This window comes from Oncorhynchus nerka, linkage group LG4, assembly GCF_034236695.1.
Source record: "Oncorhynchus nerka isolate Pitt River linkage group LG4, Oner_Uvic_2.0, whole genome shotgun sequence".
Lineage (NCBI taxonomy): Eukaryota > Metazoa > Chordata > Actinopteri > Salmoniformes > Salmonidae > Oncorhynchus > Oncorhynchus nerka.
Window position 1 is genome coordinate 52,243,389 of NC_088399.1, and position 24,737 is coordinate 52,268,125.

The 24,737-nt window shown below is 40.5% G+C and overlaps 1 protein-coding gene across 7 annotated transcripts; it reads left to right on the forward strand.

Annotated features, from left to right (window-relative positions):
• The first annotated feature begins 49 nt into the window (after positions 1-49).
• LOC115105920 (programmed cell death 1 ligand 1-like) lies at positions 50-14,767 on the forward strand. 7 transcript variants are annotated; one of them, XM_029628465.2, is made up of 6 exons: positions 50-173; positions 9,452-9,511; positions 9,655-10,005; positions 10,216-10,494; positions 11,230-11,358; positions 11,972-14,767. In XM_029628465.2, the coding sequence occupies exons 1-6, from the start codon at positions 128-130 to the stop codon at positions 12,046-12,048; spliced, it is 942 nt and encodes a 313-aa protein (XP_029484325.1). In that variant the 5' UTR covers positions 50-127; the 3' UTR covers positions 12,049-14,767. The 7 variants fall into 7 exon arrangements, with proteins under 7 accessions (XP_029484325.1, XP_029484293.1, XP_029484336.1 ...); XM_029628433.2 differs by having other exon boundaries at positions 11,230-14,767; XM_029628476.2 differs by lacking the exon at positions 11,230-11,358.
• Positions 14,768-24,737: the final 9,970 nt, after the last annotated feature.

The window sequence follows — 24,737 nt, forward strand, 5'->3', positions numbered from 1 at the left end:
CAGAATTTTGACATTGAGGGACTTATTTTATGCTGTCCGGAATTGAACCGGGCAAAAGCACGAACGCGGGGAGGGAGGAGAAGGCAACATGATGCATCGCTTTTTGCATAATATATGATTGTTATTGATGAAGATCAGATCCAATTTTATGACCAATTTATGCAGAAATCCAGGTAATTCCAAAGGGGTTCACATACTTCTGTATCTGTATCTGTTTTCGAGTGCACTTGAAATATTCATCATGCAATATGAATTGCCTTGGATCGTATGAAGCGGTAACTTAATTTAGCCAATGTATTGAAAGATAGACAATGGTAGTTTGACTAGCCAGCTATTGTACATGTCAATTTTGTATTGTATTTCATTAACTAGCTCTCTCTCTTGTCAGTGAATTCACATTTTTAATTATGTTTTGTCTTATTTCAAGTAACTAGCTGCAGGCTTAAAGAAACATTGAATGATATACTTTGCATAGAAACCCAAATAAAAGCATGTAGATAGAACGATGTGTGTGTGTCATGTAGGCTAGAATGGAGGTTTAAAAACGACAGCTGCATATGCGCCAATACATATGGCATTGTTTACTGTACACATTTTTAACCAGAAAGAATTAAGAACAAATTCATATTTACAATGACAGCCTACTCCGGCCAAACCCTAACGACACTGGGCCAATTGTGCTCAACCCCATGGGATTCCCAATCACGGCCGGTTGTAAATACAGCCTGGAATCGAACCAGGGTCTGTATTGAAGCCTCTAGCACTAAGATGCAGTGCCTTAGACTGCTGCGCCACTCGGGAGCCCAGAACACAAAGTATACCATGCAATACATACTTCTCTAAAAACAGTTGTAGAATTATACAATGTGCCTTACAATAAAATAACCAGTTTGATTCTTAAACCAGATGAGTTCTCAAATAGCAGCTGCCCAATATGGGGCGGCAGGTAGCCTAGCGAGATCCTATTGGATCCTAGCATCAATTTGAATATCTCCACTCGGGTTCGCCTACTCTGTGAAGTGCGCGTGTGCAATAATTCAATTCGCCCTTGCACTCCTAAACAACGCCATTTTTAGAAACTTTAGCAAAGGGTAAAGTCTACAAAACGCAGTCCACTCTGTTACAGATTATAGTTTTGGAAACAGAAAACTGTTTGGAGATCAAATGTTTCGTCGTTGCGTAAAATTGCAGAATGGTGGCCAAAATCCGTATTTTGTCATATTCTCCCGCTGCCGGCCACTGGGCTTTCTCTCATCACCATATATGATAGTGAGTGGAAACGCCAACCAAATGCTTCACATTTATACACCCGGTGAAATGTCTGGCTCATTGTTCTGTGGTTGCTATTCAAAATAACTGTTCGTCACTTGTTTATGTCACTTACTAGCTAGTTAACCAACTTCGGCTAACTGTCACGTCAAACATTGAACCTGGAATGACCAATGTACAATAGCTACATTTTCGTTTGAACTTTTTTTCTCTTGGCATTTACTTGGATATGTCCATGATAATGACGTTGATGCGAAAAAAGTTGTCACGTCTGGGCACTGTTCACCATATTTATGGTACTACAGAGATTGAAATTGAAACATTTTTTGAGGTCAGACAGGCAGACAGCGAGGCCTATATAAACCCCTGCTGTACCGAACAAAATGCTAGGCTAGAAGCAAGGAGAAATAATGTACGAGTTGAGATAAATACAAGAGAAGATTCGAACAGCAACATGAACATGATATTCTTATGGAGGTGCAGTGTTAATTTTTAGATGGAAGTGTTAGCAGGCATAGGTTTGTCTGTTACAGCAAGGCTTGGAACGATCCTCATCCAATCAGCATCCAGGATCTAAACAACCCGTTCAATAATGTAATAGACATGCATATACATTTAAGTACGGAGACAAATAGCAAAAGGTGTCTCAGGCAGTATTTTAAGTATCTAAATATAATGTAACCTAGCAATCAAGATACAGTGCATTCGGAATGTATTCAGACCCCTTTACTTTTTCCGCATTTTGTTACATTACAGCCTTGTACTAAAATTGATTAAAACATTGTTTCCCCCCCATCCATTAACACACAATACTCCACAATGACAAAGCAAAAATAGGTTAAGACAGTTTTGCAAAGGTATTACAAATAAAAAACGAATCACATTTTCATAAGTATTCAGACCCTTTACTCAATACTTTGCTGAAGCACCTTTGGCAGCGATTAGAGCCACGAGTCTTCTTGGGTATTACGCTACAAGCTTGGTACACCTGTATTTGGGGAGTTTCTACCATTCTTCAAAGCAGATCCTCTCAAGCTCTGTCAGGTTGGATGGGGAGCAATGCTGCATAGCTATTTTTAGGTCTCTTTCTCTCTCTCTCTCTCTCTCTCTCTCTCTCTCTCTCTCGAGATGTTCGATTGGGTTCAAGTCCGGGCTCTGGCTGGGCCACTCAGGACATTGAGACTTGTCCCGAAGCCACTCCTGCATTGTCTTGGCTGTGTTCTTTGTGTGATTGTCCTGTCGGAAGGTGAACCTTAACTCCTGTCTGAGGTCCTGAGTACTCTGGAGCAGGTTCTCTCTAAGGATCTCTCTGTACTTTGCTCCGTTCATCTTTCCCTCAATCCTGACTAGTCTCCCACTCCCTGCCGCTGAAAAACATCCCACAGCATTATGCTGCCGCCACCATGCTTCACTGTATGAATGGTGCCAGATTTCCTACAGATGTGACGCTTGGTATTCAGCCCAAAGAGTCCCATCTTGGTTTCATCAGACCAGAGAATCTTGTTTCTCATGGTCTGAGAGTCTTTAGGTGCCTTTTGGCAAACTCCAAGTGGGCTGTCATGTGCCTTTTACTTAGGGGGGCTTCCGTCTGGCCACTACCAGAAAGACCTGATTGGTGGAGTGCTGCAGAGATGGTTGTCCTTCTGGAAGGTTCTCCCATTTCCACAGAGGAACTCTGGAGTTATGTCAGAGAACCATTGGGTTCTTCTTCTTTCTCCCCAGATTGCTCTGTTTTGCCGGGCGGCCAGCTCTAGGAAGAGTCTTGGTTGTTCCAAACGTCTTCCATTTAAGAATGATGAAGGCCACTGTGTTCTTGGGGACCTTCAATGCTGCAGCAATTTATTCACACTCTTCCCCAGATCTGTGTCTCGACACAATCCTGTCTCTGCGCTCCATGGACAATTCCTTCGACCTCATGGCTTGGTTTTTGTTCTGACATGGACTGTCTGTGGGGCCTTATGTGTGCCTTTCCAAATCATGTCCAATCAAATGAATTTTCAACAGGTGGACTCTAATTGAGTTGTAGAAACATCTCAACGATGATCAATGGAAACAGGATGCACTTGAGCTCAATTTCTTTCGAGTCTCATAGCAAAGGATCTGAACACTTATGTAAATAAGGTATCTGGGTTCTTTTTAATACATTTGCAAAAATGTCTAAACCTGTTTTTGCTTTGTAATTATGGGGTATTGTGTGTAGATTGAGAATCATTTTATTGATCCATTTTAGAATAAATAAACAAAATGTAGAAAAGTTTAAGGGGTCTGAATACTCTCCAAATGCACAGTAAATCATTTTTTATTTTTTTTATTTCACCTTTATTTAACCAGGTAGGCTAGTTGAGAACAGGTTCTCATTTGCAACTGCGACCTGGCCAAGATAAAGCATAGCAGTGTGAACAGACAACACAGAGTTACACATGGAGTAAACAATTAACAAGTCAATAACACAGTAGAGAAAAAAGGGGTCTATATACAATGTGTGCAAAAGGCATGAGGAGGTAGGCGAATAATTACAATATTGCAGATTAACACTGGAGTGATAAATGATCAGATGATCATGTACAGGTAGAGATATTGGTGTGCAAAAGAGCAGAAAAGTAAATAAATAAAAACTGGGGATGAGGTAGGTGAAAATGGGTGGGCTATTTACCAATAGATTATGTACAGCTGCAGCGATCGGTTAGCTGCTCAGATAGCTGATGTTTGAAGTTGGTGAGGGAGATAAAAGTCTCCAACTTCAGCGATTTTTGCAATTCGTTCCAGTCACAGGCAGCAGAGTACTGGAACGAAAGGCGGCCGAATGAGGTGTTGGCTTTAGGGATGATCAATGAGATACACCTGCTGGAGCGCGTGCTACGGATGGGTGTTGCCATCGTGACCAGTGAGCTGAGATAAGGCGGAGCTTTGCCTAGCATGGCCTTGTAGATGACCTGGAGCCAGTGGATCTGGCGACGAATATGTAGCGAGGGCCAGCCGACTAGAGCATACAAGTCGCAGTGGTGGGTAGTATAAGGTGCTTTAGTGACAAAACGGATGGCACTGTGATAAACTGCATCCAGTTTGCTGAGAAGAGTGTTGGAAGCAATTTTGTAGATGACATCGCCGAAGTCGAGGATCGGTAGGATAGTCAGTTTTACTAGGGTAAGCTTGGCAGCGTGAGTGAAGGAGGCTTTGTTGCGGAATAGAAAGCCGACTCTTGATTTGATTTTCGATTGGAGATGTTTGATATGGGTCTGGAAGGAGAGTTTGCAGTCTAGCCAGACACCTAGGTACTTATAGGTGTCCACATATTCAAGGTCGGAACCATCCAGTGTGGTGATGCTAGTCGGGCATGCAGGTGCAGGCAGCGATCGGTTGAAAAGCATGCATTTGGTTTTACTAGCGTTTAAGAGCAGTTGGAGGCCACGGAAGGAGTGTTGTATGGCATTGAAGCTCGATTGGAGGTTAGATAGCACAGTGTCCAATGACGGGCTGAAAGTGTATAGAATGGTGTCGTCTGCGTAGAGGTGGATCAGGGAATCGCCCGCAGCAAGAGCAACATCATTGATATACACAGAGAAAAGAGTCGGCCCGAGAATTGAACCCTGTGGCACCCCCATAGAGACTGCCAGAGGACCGGACAACATGCCCTCCGATTTGACACACTGAACTCTGTCTGCAATCATGTGCCATGGAGGGCACAATCTTACAATATATTTGATTTAAGCCTTATTTAACTAGGCAAGTCAGTTAAGAACAAATTCTTATTTCCAATGACAGCCTGGGTTAACTGCATTGTTCAGGGGCAGAACAACAGATTTCTACCTTGTCAGCTCGTGGATTCGATCTAGCAACCGTTCGGTTACTGGCCCCACACTCTAACCACTAGGCTACCTGCCACCCTACAAAATTGCAGTCGAGGAATGAGAGCTTTACCATTTATGCCAAAAGCCTGGGCCTCTGATGGAGACAAGAACTGTCATCAACGCATGCTTCAGTATTCCCCCTTCTCTCTTTGTATGCCCAGGTCCCATAGGCATATCGAAAGGATCCCACCCTGGTCACCAATGTACCTGACTGATGTAGAGAGAGACAAGGGCCTGATGTAGAGAGAGACAAGGGCCTTAGCATAATGCAATCTAAAGCTTGTGTGGTCCAGAGATGAGAACTCTGGGCTCCTGACAGGGAGATTAGAATTCTCCCCACTGCATGTTACAATAGTAAAATAATCTGTTTTGTCATCTGTTAAACTGATTCTACATATAATTTAGTCTTTGAGATGCTCAAAACAAGCACGTGTATCTGTAGTGGGTGTTTTTCAACTCTAAAAGGCACTAGACTGCGTAAGACAAAATCCACAAAGAAAAGACAACAGGCAAATGCATATGTGGTCCTAATGCCTAAATAGTGACTGCAAGGCTAGTTCAAACTGCAGTAGGATGGTTCTCCTCACAGGTGAGTGAATCAGCCCATACTTGGTTGATCTCTGGGAGCGGGACACAGGAGAGCTGAATAGATAGTTAGAGACAAGAATTTATCAAATAAATCATCAATGTAGCTTGTGAGCTAGAAAATGAACATCCTGACACTGAGGTAGGCTGCACTGCATTCATCCTACTATTGATAGGGACAATGTGTCATTTCATATTTGGCAGTATGAATGAAATCAGTGGGTTACGCCTTGATGACTGTATTAGATTTACACTACTTGTCCTATACATGGCTAATTTAGGAAAGGGACCATTTTAACTGGCTTGCTAGCCACCGGAGAACAACAACAACAACGAGAGGCAACTATTAAAAGTTTTTCTGTCAATGACGTTTCTGTCTATCTTCTTACTGTACTGTCTTTGATAGTACCTGGGATAGTAAACAAGTTTTGATTGGCTTACAGGTTAATACTCAGCTGCGTTTGTCTGTCCAGCCACATACAGTCATTTGAAAAAGTGCAAGAATTGACAATGCCAACAAACTAAATAAATAAATATACACAATATATAAATAACAGCTCCTCCCTTGACAGAGATCGATCATCTAAAAACTAAAGCAGATAGCTTGATACGGCCCACCTGAGGTATAATAAGAACAGGGCCCTCCTATAGAGGAAAGTTCATAGGGATAGTCAGGTAGCTTTGGTTGAGGAAATGGCGCCCACTAGTAAAGATTCTATTATATTTTATTCATGATGACATTTTATTTTTTTATTTCACCTTTATTTAACAAGGTAGGCTAGTTGAGAACAAGTTCTCATTTACAACTGCAACCTGGCCAAGATAAAGCACAGCAGTTCGACACATACAAAAACACAGTTACACATGGAATAAACAAACACAGTCAATAATACAGTAGAAAAAAAAATATACACAGTGAGTGCAATTGAGGTAAGATAAGGGAGGTAATGCAATAAATAGGCCATGGTGGCGAAGTAATTACAATATAGCAATTAGACACTGGAATGGTAGATGTGCAGAAGATGAATGTGCAAGTAGAGATACTGGGGTGCAAAGGAGCAAGATAAGTAAATAAATACAGTATGGGGATGAGGTAGTTGGATGGGCTGTTTACAGATGGGCTATGTACAGGTGCAGTGATCTGTGAGCTGGTGCTTAAAGCTAGTGTGGGAGATATGGGTCTCCAGCTTCAGTGATTTTTGCAGTTCGTTCCAGTCATTGGCAGCAGTTCTTTTGGCTCACTTCCTGTTCAGGCTATTCATAGTAGACTGCTGGGCTTGCCCCTTCACTGTAAATTCAGAATTTTTCCTTGTAAAGGAAATAAGGGATTACTAGGCTACTCGCCAACTTTGTGTCCAGCCAAAGTGAAGGCATTTCACATGCACAGTCACTATCAGGAAACTGCATGGCTTGGGGGGAGGAGAATTACAGTACGGGAAGTAGATAGGAATATAAATACTGCTCTACATAACAATATATGTTACAGCTGTGATATGATTATGAAAGAGCCTCTGAAGGAACAAGAAATACTTCTATTAAGGTAGAAGACTGCATGTACTGCATTTAGTGAGTGCTGAACTTCATTTTGTTTATATGCCAACATATTTGGCTTAATTGCTTTTATTTTAAAAGGTGGTGGTAGATTATGCAGTCTCATGAGATGCTTCTAAAGTTATCTTTAAGTGTATGCAAGTAGGGTAATAATGGTCTAGTATCTTTTTTTTTTAAATCCATTATATTTTTTGATGACTTTTACTCAAAGGCGTTCCCAAATCCACTATTCTCAGGTTAAATACAGAAATGCTATTGTTAAGTTTCAATATCCCCTCTGCTCTGCACAAGTCTTTTTCATGTTTTTCTACATATATATTTTCCATGGTATATTATTGTGCTGTGATATAGTCTTCAAATCGACTATATCTCTTATCCAGATTTGATATATATATCATCTTTTTTTGATCAATTGTTTTATTATATGTTCAAGCAAAAGGCAGAATAAATCATTGGACAAATAACAATTAGAATGTCAGCACACCCCAACATATTTTTGAACGTGGGTTTATTGTATTGATTTAAAAGTTGAATTTATGCAATTCACTAAGCCTGATGTGTTCCATTTGTTTTCATCCTCTATTCTTGACCAAGTGCGTGTGTGCGGGCATGCTGACTCATACCTGTATGGTCTAATCATGAGGTTGTCTGTCAAGTTCGAATGATGACTGTGCATTAAATGTTTGCAACATAACAAGAGATTCATAAATATAGTGTATTCAAAAAGTATTCAGACCCCTTGACTTGTTACAAATGTTGTTACGTTATAGCCTTATTCTAAAATTGATTAAATACCAATTTTCCTCATCAATCTACACACAATACCCCATAATGACAAAGTGAACACAGGTTTGTAGAAATGTTAAAAAATAAAAAACAGATACCTTATTTACTTAAGTATTCAGATCCTTTGCTATGAGACTTGAAATTGAGCTCAGGTGCATCCTGTTTCCATTGATCATCCTTGAAATGTTTCGACAACTTGATTGGAGTCCACCTGTGGAAAATTCAATTGATTGGACATGATTTGGAAAGGCACACACCAGTCTACATAAATTCCCAAAGTTGACAATGCATGTAAGAGCAAAAACCCAAACCATGAGGTTGAAGGAATTGTCGGTAGAGCTCCGAGACAGGATCGTGTCGAGGCATAGATCCGGGGAAGGGTACCAAAACATTTCTGCATTGAAAGTCCCCAAGAACACAGTGGCCTCCATCATCCTTAAATGGAAGAAGTTTGGAACCATCAAGACTCTTCGTAGAGTTGGTTGCCCTGACAAACTGAGCAAATCGGGGGAGAAGAGCCTTGGTCAGGGAGGTGACCAAGAACCCGATGGTCACTCTGACAGAGCTCCAGAGTTCCTTTGTGGAGATGGGAGAACCTTCCAGATAGACAGCCATCTCTGCAGCACTCCACCAATCAGGCCTTTATGGTAGAGTGGCCAGACGGAAGGCACATGACAGCCCACTTGGAGTTTGCCAAAAGGCACCTAAAAGACTCTCAGACCATGAGAAACAAGATTCTCTGGTCTGATGAAACCAATGCCAAGCATCACGTCTGGAAGGAACCTGGCACCCTCCCTACAGTAAAGCATGGTGTTGGCAGCATCATGCTGTGGGGATGTTTGTCATTATGGGGTATTGTGTATAGATTGATGAGGGGAAAAAAACGATTTAATCCATTTTAGAATAAAGCTGTAACGTAACAAAATGTGGAAAAGTCAAGGGGTCTGAATACTTTCCGAATGCACTGTAGGCCCATATTCTTTTTCCTTTGGATCACCAGTTGCTGACTCGCTAGAGAACAAGCTCAGACCAGCCTTATAAAGATGTAGGATCTTCATTTGAACACTCTTGTTGCTGAGCATTTTCCTGCTCAGCAGGAAACGAAAACTTGTAGTGTATTTCAGTTTTTAAAAGGCTTCTAAAGTTTAATTTCCACTTTGAAATTTCAAACTTTATTTGCCCTAACGAAAAATGTGTTAACCCCTACAAAAATGTCCATTCGTTACAATCCACATAATACTTCACATGTCCTGTTGCTGCAGGATTATTTTCCTGCTGTAGCAAACTGGCTCCAATTAAGGTCCGACATCTGTACAGTCGTTTTGGTGTGTTCTATTTAAATAGACTGACTCATAATTCCACTTACAAAAGGTTGTGGTTGCAACATTTCAAATGTTTTCTCTCTTCTCTAGTTAGAATGGAGCAGGCCTTTCTTTTGGTTTTACAAGTAGTCTTATGGCCCACTCTTGCAGGTATGTTATTGATGTTTTTAAGTACTCAATAAAATACAATACAATAGAGACTCAGGGCCACATTTTTAAAGTTTTTTGTTTGTTTAGTTCATAGAACCCCACCCCCCACACACACATAACTCTCTTTCTCTCTTTCCACTCAGCCTTGTTCACAGTGGAGGTGGACAGTCCATTCCACGTGGCAGAGTTCCGCGGTGTAGTCACCATGGGTTGCAGGTTCCAACCTGGGGGCCAGGGCCCAGACTTGTCAGTGATATGGCATCGCATCTGGCCTCCTCCAGTTGTGGAGGTGTACAGGCTGGAGAACAGACAGGAAGACCTCACTTCCCAGAATCCCCAGTACCGTGGCAGGGTACGATTGGTGACAGAAGAGATTACCAATGGGTGGGCCAAGCTAGAGTTGTCCATGCTGAGGATCAATGACTCTGGGACCTACCAATGCCTCGTGGAAATGGCGGGAGCTGATTACAAACAGACAACTTTGACTGTTAAAGGTCAGTCATGAATCTGTCAGTGTAACAGAACATTACTCTAGGCTAATTCTAATTTCCAGTCTTTCAGTATTGAGTAAGAAACATTAAGGAACTTTTAAAATAATTGTGGTAACACTTTAAGTTGCTCGTAAAACTAAGTAGTAATGCTGTAATTACACTCTATGTTCATGTTGTTGCATAGTAAAGTTTTTACGTTCATCTATCTTTTAGCCTCCTATAAAACTATTGTTAAAAGCATGAAGAGGCGTCGGGGAGATGAGATAGAGCTGGTCTGTGAGTCTGAGGGCTATCCTCTGGCCACGATGACCTGGAAAGACAGGAGTCTCGGGAACATAAAGTCCAATGACACCACTGTTAGAACTCCAGACCAGCTGTTCCAAGTCACCAGCACGATAACAGTGAAATCCTCTGACAAAAACAACTACACCTGTGCCTTGGTGGAGGAAGGGGAAGTTCCAAAGGGTCCGTCAGCCAGCTTTGACATCCCAGGTATGACGTGAATTTTGATCCCGTTTGATAACCCTTTATTTGAAGGGTACCTCAATAAGGACTTCATAACACATTCATAACTCATACATAACACATGAATAAGCTGCTTATGCACTGCTTGTAAATGCGTTATCAAGTCCTTATGTAGGTACCTGTCAAAATGTGTTATCTCCTGTTTTTATTTTCACTTTGCAATGTCTGGCCTCACACCGATACCCTAGAAATGAGACTCCGTGACATTGTACTGACTGCACAAGGTAATGGAAACTAGGAGGTTATGGTGAGGCCTACACTATTTATTTATTTTACCGTTGAGTGTAGATGTGTTGTTGATTTAAAAGGTGCTATAAATGGGTGCATTCCTCAATGATCATGGTGTCAAAGCGTAATATTTACCCTTCCATTCAACAAAACACATCTGTAGGAGTTCTACGTCAACGCGGGAGGGAAAAGGCTTTAAAGATGGCAATGGAGATGGTGGAGATAAAGAGCATCCATCTTTCCATGAAAACCACATTTCACATTTCACTGTTGGTTAAGATTTGGGGAAGTTCTGTTCGCACCGGCCTGTCTGGTGTAATATCGGGTTATTTCCAAAATGCTTGTTTGTGTTTTGAACTTCTCACTGAGACCATTTGCAACTTCTTGTTATGTATTATGTGTTACATCAGCCAAATATATATGTTTGATGATTCAAAATAACATTGTTAGACTCTCAATCCTTTTTCTTCACAGATGAAATAGACCTACCACTAGCAATGCATAGTAAAAGTAAATGTGACACCCTTTCTATTGCATTGGGCACATCACTGACAGTGGCCATGGTCATTGCTGCTGCCATCTTTGGCTATCGCAGACTGGGAGGTAAACTTTTCTGCTGTTCTTACTTGATTTGCACACATTTCTGTCTCAGGTTTGCTACAAAGAGTTTCCTCTGTTTGTTGGTTGCTGAGAGAGAGACTAGATGATGTACTGTAACCTCTAAAGGTGTAGAGATGCTGTTGAGACCAGAATAATCAATGAGATGGTGTTTTTCTGACTCATGATCTTGTGACAATGACTTAGCATGTGAGAACATGTGTGCACACATTCTAAACCTATCCGAACTGCTACGTGTGAAAACACCCCCACAGACACGCTTTCTCTTTTTGTGTCAGGGGGATTTTATGTCTTGTAAAGTCATGTGGGTGGTTTCTCAATATAGGACTAGTCATTCCTTATATTTAGAATAGTTCCCTATCAATCTTTTGGTTAAATCTTTACGGTATTGCATAGTATTTTAAGACTGCGTGTTATAATGAGTTAGAAACAGGAAAGTCCCAAACTGCCTTTGACAGTAAATACGAGACACTGACAAATCCAGTTATTACTTAGTAAGATAACTGTAGTAGGTACAGCAAAATATCTCTTGCAACATGGAATGGAACAGAATATAAACTATTGTAAACTATGCCCTGCTTTATCTTTCTGCTCACAGGGAGGCCCGGGGATCCCAGCACCCCAAGCACTAACACCCTCCTGGCTCAGCAGAGATGGGACCTGGACCCCTTTTAGTGTCTAGCAGCTTCAACTGGCCCTGGTGATAAACTGTCGGAGGGTCACACAGATGACCTGCTCCAGGAGGTCGTAGAGAAGGATCTTGTCAGGACTGTGCTGGCGCTCCTCATTGAGACTGTAAACTGTGTGCGAAGGACTGAGAGCACAAAAGGACTCATGCACGCACGTACACTCACATTGACTCTGTCAGATAAAGTTGAATCATGTTACATTTACTGATACCTCAAGGGACATGTTTTACGTTTCTATGTTAACACATTTCACATTTGTTTTGATAACAACAAACCACTGATAATTGTGCTTATACCCAGTGGCGATTTTAGCATGCAAATCTTGGTGGGGCAAATGCCACAATTTTTTAAATGCATGCCAGCAAAGCCACAACGATACACAACACTAAACAATACATTAATTGCACTATAACGGTGACAAACGGTGCCCACAAACTGTTAAGGCCTACATAAAGCTGTCCCGACAGCAGAGCTTTGCTTCTGCACCATGGAGTGAATCCTTACCACACCTGGCTATCAGTGCAGCCTCTTCTAGCAGCGAAACAGTTCATTCAGCCCCATTTACTGACTTTTTAAAAACTTAGCTGATATGGCTGACTTTCTTAAACTCACCCCTTGTGGATTTGCGTAAGTCGATAAGAACCTCATTGTCCTTTTAATAGTAACAAACTCCAACATGAGTGTTGAATTTTGAACCATACACAAACATTATGACATCGATGTTAAGTAAACTCATAATGTTTGTTCTTATCATTAACACTTCATTCTAAGTGCAAGCAAACGAGCTGCGACGAGGTAAGCCTTTCAGTTCAGCACTTTCAAAATGGACACCAACAGAAATTCAGATCTTGCGAGACATGCAGTTAGCCTAGCATTTGAAGTATTTTATTTGGCCTATGTGGTCTAAAAAGGAAGGAAAATACAATCATAGACAATATACCGACACACTGACAGCCCAAACAAAATGACCCTTGCAATATATACTGGAAATATACATTAACTTTTTGTTGAAAACAAATATTTGAATGGGAAGAGCCAGTCACTGGCAAACAGCGTTTACAGACCGAAAAACATTATATAGTATCCCCTCATGAAGAAAAGCACATGAGCTAATTCATGCAGAAGCATACATGATGTTTTTGGATTCACCATTGATTGTTGTGCTATGCTCACTTGAACAGGAAGGTGGCACGGTGTTCCTTCTTGTGGGAAAATGTTGTAATCAAAGGTGCTTTCAAGACAACTGGCAACACTGACAAAAACAAGGTTGAATCATGACGTCAGTGATCTTCAGGTCGGAACTCTAGTTCCCGGCTTGGAATTCTGAGTTGGATGACCGTTCAGAATGTATTTTCCCAATCTGAGCATGTTTTTTTCTAAGTTTCCACTTGTCTTGAACTCACTGAAGTCTGAGATTTCCCAGTTCCGAGTTTCCAGTTGTTTTGAACATAGCAGAAGTCATGCTGGATTGACAGCATGGCCAATGTATTCAACCTTTTCTGGCCCATGGTGTTGCGAGTGAATGTTTATCCTTTTAAGCTTGAAAAAGACACAATTTCAGACAGATGTTTTAAATCCTTAAACCCAGACTTGGACCATACACCCTGTCCACTGAATAGCAGGCGAGGGAAGCAAAATAGTGATGCTTTGCAACGCTTGCAGTTAGCCACTGAATCCTTCCCAACCACTCGTTGAATTTGCGATTTCCGACTTGTTGTATAATGTTTATGTCCAATGGCCGTTTAGCACCGATACATTATATCTATAATTTATCTTCATATGAAAAGGATTTGACCATACATTGTCGAAGTGATTCGTGATGATAACTGCTTGTCTAACAACTAGCTAAGATTTTGAACGTAGCATCAGCTCAATCAAAGCTATAACATGATTTGACATAATTCTATCTGTGGCCAATGACCTTGAGCCTTCTTGGATGGGCACTTCTAATGTAAATCTATGGCAGCACTCAAGGGGGCTAGAACTGCCTAGCTCTCCCTGTAGATTCTGCAGCGACGTAGTGTCCCCATGAGTGACAGAACACTGAGCCAATCACGGCGCAACTAGAGAACATTGTCAATGCCTACGCTCTGTATTTTCCTCTGGCTGCCCCTCCACCACAGAAAGCACTGAGCTAGGCTGAAACACTTGCATTTTGGAGCTGCCTTACTCAAGAAACAAACCATGTTTGTAGGCTGCTTTATTAACTCTATGTGACATGAATGAATGACAATTCTTTTTTAAATTGCTTAACAGGTGGGGCTCAAAACAGGTGGGGCTCTGCCCGCTCCTGCCCTGGTTGACGGGTCGCCACTGCTAATACCACATTTACTTGCTGTAAATGCTGTACCTTTACTATGTATAATACAGAGATAATTACATGTTTATGTAGAGATGTCCCATGTTGGGGGATGATATTGAAAAACCAGTTCACCTCCATGCTCACCATGAAACTCCCGAAAGCAAATGAGTGATTTCAGCCACAGTTTTAGTATTGCTCATATTAATGCAGTTATTTACAGTACCTCAAGGATTTTATGCTGTTTGATCCTCATTATGAGTCTAACCATTCGCTGACCACACAGTTTCATTTTCAGTCCAATGTACCATTTCCTGTAAAACAAACTGTCTAAAGACAGCTGTGCTAAAGCAAGGAAATGCTCTTGATTTTTCCCACAAAATAAAACATTCAGTCATCAAACAAACTCAGTCATCAACTCTGCTCTTCTTTCTAATTCCCATAATATAACATTGTGAAACAACTGACACATGATGTTGCCTTGATAACTGTTTGCTGTTTGTATGCTTTGCTACACAAGGAAACAGACAATGATTTCCCAGTATCTCCACCCTGTGAGGATCTATTCCTTATTGGTGTGTCTTACCTCAGATATCAATGTCTTTCTTCTGTTGTCTCCAATTTATCTATTGTTCTACCATGGTGTTAAATAACATACGCCATTAGTTTGAAAGGGCATTTTTCAGAAGGGTCCCAATTAAAATGCTCTCTTTCCTCTGCATTTCAAACAAATGAAACAGTGTGCAGTGAAATACTGTTGTTGCATTAAACTAACAACCAAAGTATGATTATCCTACTGAAAGGTCTGGTGGTTTCCAGTGCCTCTGAACTCCACTGTGTAGAGCACCCATTAGTGGTCATTACTCATTATTACAATGCTCAGCTCAAAATGGGAGTCAAGCCTGGGCTTCTGAGGCTAGAATAAATCAAGAGTTATTTGTGTAATGTATGTGATGTTGATGAATATATGCCGAGCATCATAACATAAGAGCTTGGTAGTCAGGAAGCCCATACGCCAGCAATGTAACAAATCGATACGAGTCATCAGATCTAATCTTAAATACATATATGATCTATTTTATGTTTTGTACACGCCTGTAGCGTCCAAACTGTTTGGGCTACAAACCCCACTATGGAAAGGGGAGACTCATGAACAACAATGGTTTTCTCCATTTTGCTCTACATCACGGGACTCGTCTGAAAGTAACCTGTTTTTAAAAATTATGGAGGTAGTTTTGTGCCAACAAAAATAGGGGTTAAATATGTGTCCAGAAAATGGAAATATTTCCTGAGCTTTCATATATTTGATTGATATAGGACAGACATTTCAAAATCTTATTCATTACAATACATTTTTTGACTGTCGGTTTTACCATGTATGTGTTATTCAATTCATTTCACTGCATTTCAATATATTTTTGGGGATACAATACAGGAGTCAAATAGCTAAATGAGCCTAAGTAGAGCACACTTTTTTTATGATGTCATTTCTCAATCAAAGTTTGTACTGATGGATGCAGCCTATTGAATATCATTGTAGAATAAGCCTATGCATGAAATGCATCCTCCAATTGCAAAGTTTTCATATGCCCACACATACAGTTGAAGTCGGAAGTTTACATACACTTAGGTTGGAGTCATAAAAACTTGTTTTTCAACCACTCCATAAATTTATTTTTAACAAACTATAGTTTTGGCAAGTCAGATAGAGCATCTACTTTGTGCATGACACAAGTTATTTTTTCAACAATTGTTTACAGACAGATTATTTCACTTATAATTCACTGTATTACAATTCCAGTGGGTCAGAGGTTAACATACACTAAGTTGACTGTGCTTGGAAAATTCCAGAAAATTATGTCATGGCTTTAGAAGCTTCTGATAGGCTAATTGACATCAGTTGAGTTAATTGGAAGGGTACCTGTGGATTTATTTCAAGGCCTACCTTCAAACTCAGTGCCTCTTTGCTTGACGTCATGGGAGAATCAGAAGAAATCAGTCTAGACCTCAAAAAAAAAATTGTTGACCTCCACAAGTCTGGTTCATCCTTGGGAGCAATTTCCAAATGCCTGAAGGTACCACGTTCATCTGTACAAACAATAGTATTCAAGTATAAACACCATGGGACCACGCAGCCGTCATAACGCTCAGGAAGGAGACATGTTCTGACTCCTAGAGATTAACGTACTTTGGTGCGAAAATTGCAAATCAATCCCAGAACAACAGCAAAGGACCTTGTGAATATACTGAAGGAAACAGGTACCAAAGTACCTATATCCACAGTAAAACTAGTCTTATATAGACATAACCTGAAAGGCTGCTCAGCAAGGAAGAAGCCACTGCTCCAAAACCGCCCTAAAAAAGCCAGACTACGGTTTGCAACTGCACATGGGGACAAAGATCGTACTTTTTGGAGAAATGTCCTCATGTCTGATGAAACAAAACTAGAATAGTTTGGTCATAATGACCATTGTTATGTTTGGAGGAAAAAGGGGGAGGCTTGCAAGCCGAAGAACACCATCCCAACCATGAAGCATGGGGGTGACAGCATCATGTTGTGGGGATGCTTTGCTGCAGGAGGGACTGCTGCACTTCACAAAATAGATGGCTTCATGAGGTAGGAAAATTATGTGGATATATTGAAGCAACATCTAAAAACATCAGTAAGGAAGTTAAAGCTTGGTCGCAAATGGGTCTTCCAAATGGACAATTACCCCAAGCATACTTCCAAAGTTGTGTCAAAATGGCTTATGGACAACAAAGTCAAGGTATTGGAGTGGCCATCACAAAGCCCTGACCTCAATCCTATAGAGAATTTGTGGGCAGAACTGAAAAAGCATGTGAGAGCAAGGTGGCCTACAATCATGACTCAGTTACACCAGCTCTGTCAGGAAGAATGGGCCAAAATTCACCCAACTTATTGTGGGAAGCTTGTGGAAGGCTACCCAAAATGTTTGACCCAAGTTAAACAATTTAAAGGCAATTTTACCAATTGAGTGTATGTAAACTTCTGACCCACTGGGAATGTGATGAAAGAAATCAAATCTGAAATAAATCACTCTACTATTATTCTGACATTTCACATTCTTAAAATAAAGTGGTGATCCTAACTGACCTCAGACAGGGAATTTCTATTTGGATTAAATGTCAGGAATTGTGAAAAACTGAGTTTAAATTTATTTGACTAAGGTGTATGTAAACTTCTGACTTCAACTGTATTGTCAGAAGAAAAATGTATATTTTTAATCCGGAGCACATGGTTATTCATGAAATATATTTCTTTACATTTTCCCGGGGAAATGTTCAAACTGCATGCCAATCATTTGATCTCAGTCAGTTTCATGGGAATATGCATTTAGATATTTTACTTCAGTGCGCTAAATCAGGGTCACACAGAGTGTTAAATTGGTAGTCTTAAACATATGTACTTTGAAACAAAGGTATACACTTCACACACGGTTATGAGCTTTAAAAAAGTAGAAACATTTATCATGTCAGATATAGAGTTAAAATGTATTCAATTTAGACTTTGCATCCCAATATTAAACTTTATATACTGTGTATTCGGAAAGTATTCAGACCCCTTCCCCTTTTCCACATTTTGTTATGTTATAGTCTTATTCTAAAATGGATGGAATAAAACAAACTCCTCATCAAACTCCTCATCCACCTGTGGTAAATTGAATTGAATGGACATAATTTGGAAAGACACACACCTGTCTATATAAGGTCCCACAATTGACAGTGCATGTCAGAGAAAAAAACACGCCATGAGGTTGAAGGAATTGCCGGTAGAGCGCCGAAACAGGATTGTGTCGAGGCACAAATCTGGGGAAGGGTACCAAAACATTTCTACAGCATTGAAGGTCCCCAAGAACACAGTGTCCTCCATCATTCTTAAATGGAAGAAGTTTAGAACCACCAAGATGGTGGTCACTCTGACAGAGCTCCAGAGTTCCTCCGTGGAAGGAAGGACAACCATCTCTGCACTCCACCGAATCAAGCCTTTATGATAGAGTGGTCAGACGGAAGCCACTCCTCAGTAAAAGTTATATGACAGCCCGCTTGGAATTTTCCAAAAGGCACCTAATGGACTCTCAGAACATGAGAAACAAGATTCTCTGGTCTTCATGGCTTGGTTTTTGCTCTGACATGCACTGTCAATTGTGGGACCTTATATAGACAGGTGTGTGCCTTTCCAAATGATGTCCAATCAATTCAATTTACCACAGGTGGACTCCAATCAAGTTGTAGAAACATCTCAAGGATGATCAATGGAAGATGAGCCTTCCAACAAGACAATGAGTCTAAGCACACAGCCAAGACAACACAGGAGTGGCTTCGGGACAAGATTCTGAATGTTCTTGAGTTGCCTAGCCAGAGCCTGGAATTGAACCTGATTGAACATCTCTGGAGAGACCTGAAAATAGCGACGCTGTGCAGTGACGCTCCCCATCCAACCTGGCAGAGCTTGAGAGGATCCGCAGAGAAGAATGGGAGAAACTCCCCAAATAGAGGTGTACCAAGCTTGTAGCGTCATACCCAAGAAGACTTGTCTTTAATCGCTGCCAAAGGTGCTTCAACAAAGTAGTGAGTAAAGGGTCTGACTACTTGTGTAAATGTGATTTTGCAAGGTTTTTTAATATACAAATTTTAAAATAAGGCTGTAACAAAATATGTAAAAATTTAAGCAGTCCGAATACTTTCCGAATGCACTCTACATCACAGAAGACTGGAATATAACAAAACCGTTTGATATAGAAACACTGGACGTCCGGCATTATTATGATTATTTTTTAAATTAATGATGAAATTCTGTAAAAAAAAAAACTAAAAAACATTCCACCCATGAGGCAACTAGTGGGCGATTTGACATATGACTTCAGGAAAGGTCTACAGCTTATGGTGTTAACAAACTATTAGTTTTCTTTTAGGCCGATTTTTGTTTCAATCAAAACATAGGCCTATATCCTGCCTAGTTGGGCACACTGAGGTAATTTCCCAGAAATATTTTTACCAGCTCCGTATATTCTCAATTAGAAAAAAAATAGGGAGCGCCGCTCCTCCGACTACATCCCTAGTAAACATTTACCATGACTGGCAGAATACCCACTATTTGCTCTTTATCAACACAAAACCACGTCAGCCCATCCTCTTTATATTTACTGTACATTGTGTGCAGTCAAATATCAGAAACTGAGCTACGTTTTTTTGCAGGTCTTTTGCAGGTTTTACTATATAAACTATTCGATCCGAGCCAAATGCCCTCATCTGCTTACATGCGCCTCCCCTTTATCAAGGTTTTTTTGTACTTTTCTTTATTAACCTGGTCTCAGAACATTTCGTATTATTCCATACGTAAATCGGGGTACTCGATTTGGTGTGGTATATTATGTTTGGTGTGGTTACATAACACAGTGCATTCCAGGTAAAATAACAACTCAATGTTTATAATCACAGAACAAATTAGCTAGCATCAGCAAGTTAGCAGGTGCAACCTAGCTAGCTAAATTGCCATACATGTGTAATGCTTTTCGACCTGTCCCCAAATGAATGTAATTGGTTCAGTTTGTTTTGATATTTTAACCTGCGTGTCGTGATCGCGTTTGGTGTGGGGGGACAAAATAAATGTATGCACGATGGCGCAGCAGCCGGTTTGGGATCCGTATTTGCAATCTCCAAATATTACCATCAGAGAGCAGCAATGAGCCATTCAAATCTGAAGTTCACGAGAAAATGAAGTCAGATGTCAACATCTCGTTCGACGCAAACTTCCCACCGGGCGGGGGAACCTATATGAAGTAGCCACAATAAGGATTAGCCACAACGGTGGAATTTACGGTCGACTTCAAAATAAAAGTGATGGAAATGGCTACAAATAGTTACCATCGTGTCATTTGGACGAGATAATCCTAAACAAATTTGGAACGTTATATACATTCAACAAAAGACAATAGTTACTTTGAAAATGTTATTTGACAATATTTAGAATCGCACTGGGTGTATTAGACTTCAGAATTGCATTGGGGGCATACTTATTCCAACTATACAGCCTTACCTATGGATTGTTGATCAATGAAATTTGTATTTATTTGTATTTTATTTCACCTTTATTTAACCAGGTAGGCAAGTTGAGAACAAGTTCTCATTTACAATTACGACCTGGCCAAGATAAAGCAAAGCAGTTCGACACATACAACAACACAGAGTTACACATGAAGTAAAACAGTCAATAATACGATAGAAAAATAAGTCTATATACGATGTGAGGTGAGATAAGGGGGGTAAAGGCAGAAAAAAAGTCATGGTGGCGAAGTAAATACAATATAGAAAGTAAAACACTGGAATTGTAGATTTGCAGTGGAAGAATGTGCAAAGTAGAAATAGAAATAATGGGGTGCAAAGGAGTTAAATAAATAAATACAGTAGGGGGAGAGGTAGTTGTTTGGGCTAAATTATAGATGGGCTATGTACAGGTGCAGTAATCTGTGAGCTGCTCTGACAGCTGGTGCTTAAAGCTAGTGGGGGAGATAAGTGTTTCCAGTTTCAGAGATTTTTGTAGTTCGTTCCAGTCAATGGCAGCAGAGAACTGGAAGGAGAGGCGGCCAAAGGAGGAATTGGTTTTGGGGGTGACCAGAGAGATATACCTGCTGGAGCGCGTGCTACAGGTAGGTGCTGCTATAGTGACCAGCGAGCTGAGATAAGGGGGGACTTTACCTAGCAGGGTCTTGTAGATGACCTGGAGCCAGTGGGTTTGGCAACGAGTATGAAGCAAGGGCCAGCCAACGAGAGCGTTACAGGTCGCAGTGGTGGGTAGTATATGGGGCTTTGGTGACAAAACGGATGGCACTGTGATAGACTGCATCCAATTTATTGAGTAGGGTATTGGAGGCTAATTTGTAGTTGACATCGCCGAAGTCGAGGATCGGTAGGATGGTCAGTTTTACGAGGGTATGTTTAGCAGCATGAGTGAAGGATGCTTTGTTGCGAAATAGGAAGCCAGTTCTAGATTTAACTTTGGATTGGAGATGCTTAATGTGAGTCTGGAAGGAGAGTTTACAGTCTAACCAGACACCTAGGTATTTGTAGGTGTCCGCATATGTCAGAACCGTCAGTGATGCTGAAATGGGGTATCGGTGAACTCCGTGACACCCACAGAACACAACTGTGAATCTGTCGTTCTGCCCCTGAACTGGCAGTTAACCCACTGTTCCTAGGCCGTCATTGAAATTAAGAATTTGTTCTTAACTGACTTGCCTAGTTAAATAAAGGTTAAAAAAATACATTTTTAAAATATGGTCAAGTCCGGAAACTATCATTTCAAAAATAAAAAGTTTATTCTTTCAGTGAAATACGGAACCATTCTGTATTTTATCTAACGGGTGGCATCCATAAGTCTAAATATTCCTGTTACATTGCACAACCTTCAATGTTATGTCATAATTACGTACAATTCTGGCAAATTAGTTAGCAATGAGCCAGGTGGCCCAAACTGCTGCATATACCCTGACTCTGTTGCACAGAACGCAAGAGAAGTGACACAATTTCCCTAGTTAAAAGAAATTCATGTTAGCAGGCAATGTTGACTAAATATGCAGGTTTAAAAATATATACTTGTGTATTGATTTTAAGAAAGGCGTTGATGTTTATGGTTAGGTACACATTGGTGCAACGACAGTGCTTTTTTCGCGACTGCGCTTGTGATAAGGGAATTTATATGTTTACGGTAATGATTAAAGAATTCCACCCTGAAACGTAACTATTTAATTATTAGTTTATGTAACATGTATAATGAATAATTAAAGTGCTAAACGTAAGTCCAATAAGTTTCGGTAGAGGTGTGTGTGTGTGTGTGTGCGACACTAAGAAAATACAGAGAACAATTAAACTGTGTATGACATGACCTGGCTAGAACTCTGATAAATTTACGGCCTGTAAAGGGACTCCCATCAAGGTCCCTCTAAACTGCCAGCTTGGTAGTGATAAACAGTGGTGAGAACTATGGGGAAGGATACATCCCACCTATTGTTTGTGTGTATGTATGTGCGTAAGTAGGGAGGGAGTGAGTTATAAAATGACATGTTCTTTGTATTTTGACTTTAGAACGTTCTTGTGAATAAACCTTACACCTTTTGAATAATTTGAGTCTTTGCCTAATTATTATTAAACACAGGGTCTTACAAGCCTCGGGAATTAGTCAAAGCTTTAATAAGTGTTAGTTATTATCATTGGGATGAAATTCTCGTGACAGCTCGTTAAATGACCTGTTTGGCGAAGTAGGCAATAATTTATCATTGAATCATTAACAAGCACCGCATCGATTATATGCAACGCAGGACAAGCTAGATAAACTAGTAATATCATCAACGATGTGTAGTTAACTAGTGATTATGTTAAGATTGATTGTTTTTTATAAGATGTGTTTAATTCTAGCTAGCACCTTACCTTGGCTCCTTGCTGCAGTCGCATAACAGGTAGTCAGCCTGCCATGCAGTCTCCTCGTGGAGTGCAATGTAATCGGCCATGATCGGTGTCCAAAAATTCCGATTGCCATGAAAATGTGAAATCGGCCCTAATTAATCGGCCATTCCGATTAATCGGTCGACTTCTAATCTGGAGCTTCCCCTTCAGAAGCATAGATAAGCCCCCAAACGAAGAAGTACTAGCGTAGTCAAAATGGCATTGAATGAGGGCAGTGGCTAGCACGCTCATGGAGTCCTTATCAAGCAGATTGGACTTTCTAGCCAAAACGTTAGTCCTGGCTTTAACCTTCCCTAGCACTTTAGTGGTCATGCTCACACATCCTAAGCTTCCATCAAGGATGCATCCCAGGTAGCTAAGAGGTTTTTGTAGTGAGCCACATTAAGCTTACCAGTCAACCTACTATGTGTATTGGGCATTCATATTGCACTGTACAGCCTAACCTATGGATTGTGGATCAATAAAATTGGTTATCAGTCTACTGTGACACACACAGAACAAGCGTGAAGAGTTTGAACAAATATTAGTGTCGTAAGGCTGTACAGTGGCTTCAGAGTCCCGCAATAAGAGCTACAACACTATTTGTTTAAACTTCAGTTGTTTTCTGTGTGTGTCACTGAGTAGACTGATACCCTATTTAATTTATCCACAATCCACAGGTAAGGCTGTACAGTGCAATAGGCTGACTGGGAAGCGTATTTCCTACAGTCAAAGTTCCACAATAAGAGCTATGATGCTAATATACTAAACAAGCATATAAACGCAACGTGTAAAATATTGGTCCCATGTTTCATGAGCTGAAATAAGAGCCCAGAAATTCTCCACACACACAAAAAGCTTCTTTCTCTCAAATTTTGTGCACAAATTTGTTTACATTCCTGTTAGTGAGCATTTCTCCTTTGCCAAGATAATCCATCCACCTGACAGGTGTGGCATATCAAGAAGCTGATTAAACAGCATGATCATTACACAGGTGCACCTTTTACTGTGGACAATAAAAGGCCACTCTAAGATGTCTCCAGTAGTGAGAGAGCATGCAATTGGTTTGCTGACTGCAGGAATGTCCACCAGAGCTGTTGCCAGAGAATTTCATGTTAATTTCTTATGGTAAGCATCGTTTTATGGAATTTGGCAGTACATCCAACTGGCCTCACAACTGCAGACCACATGTAACCACACCAGCCCAGGACCTCCACATCTGGCTTCTTCACCTGCGGGATCATCTGACACCAGTCACCCGGACAGCTGATGAAACTGAGGAGTATTTCTGTCTGTAATAAAGCCCTTCTGTGTGGAAAAACTCATTCTGAATGGCTGGGCCTGACTCCCAAGTGGGTGAGCCTGGCTCCCAAGTGCCTAAGCCATCCCATGCCCACCCATGGCTGCGTCCCTGCCCAGTCACTTCAAATCTATAGATTAGCCCCTAATTCATTTACTTCAATTGACAGATTTCCTTCAAAGGATCTGTAACTCAGTAAATCATTTAAATTGTTGCATTTATTTTTGTAAAGTGTATATATGTGTAAACACTTTACAGTTGTGTTCTGTGGGTGTCACTGAGTAGACTGATACCCCATTTCAGTAATCCATAATCTATAGGTAAGGCTGTACAATGAAATACATATTCCCCCTATGCAATTCTGAAGTGTAATACATCCACGGTGCAATTTCAACAGATTAAAAAATAATAATAATGTTTTTCCATCAATTTATAATTCATTATTGTAATTTTGAATTTATATATCAAATCTCTAACCTTGTTTAACATGATTTATTCCAAATATGACATGATTCCGCTATTTTTAAACATTTGCATTAATTTCAGTGAGGGACTTTTATTTAGAAGGCGAGCCGTAAATTCCAATATTGTGGCTAGCTTCACATAGGTGGGTAGA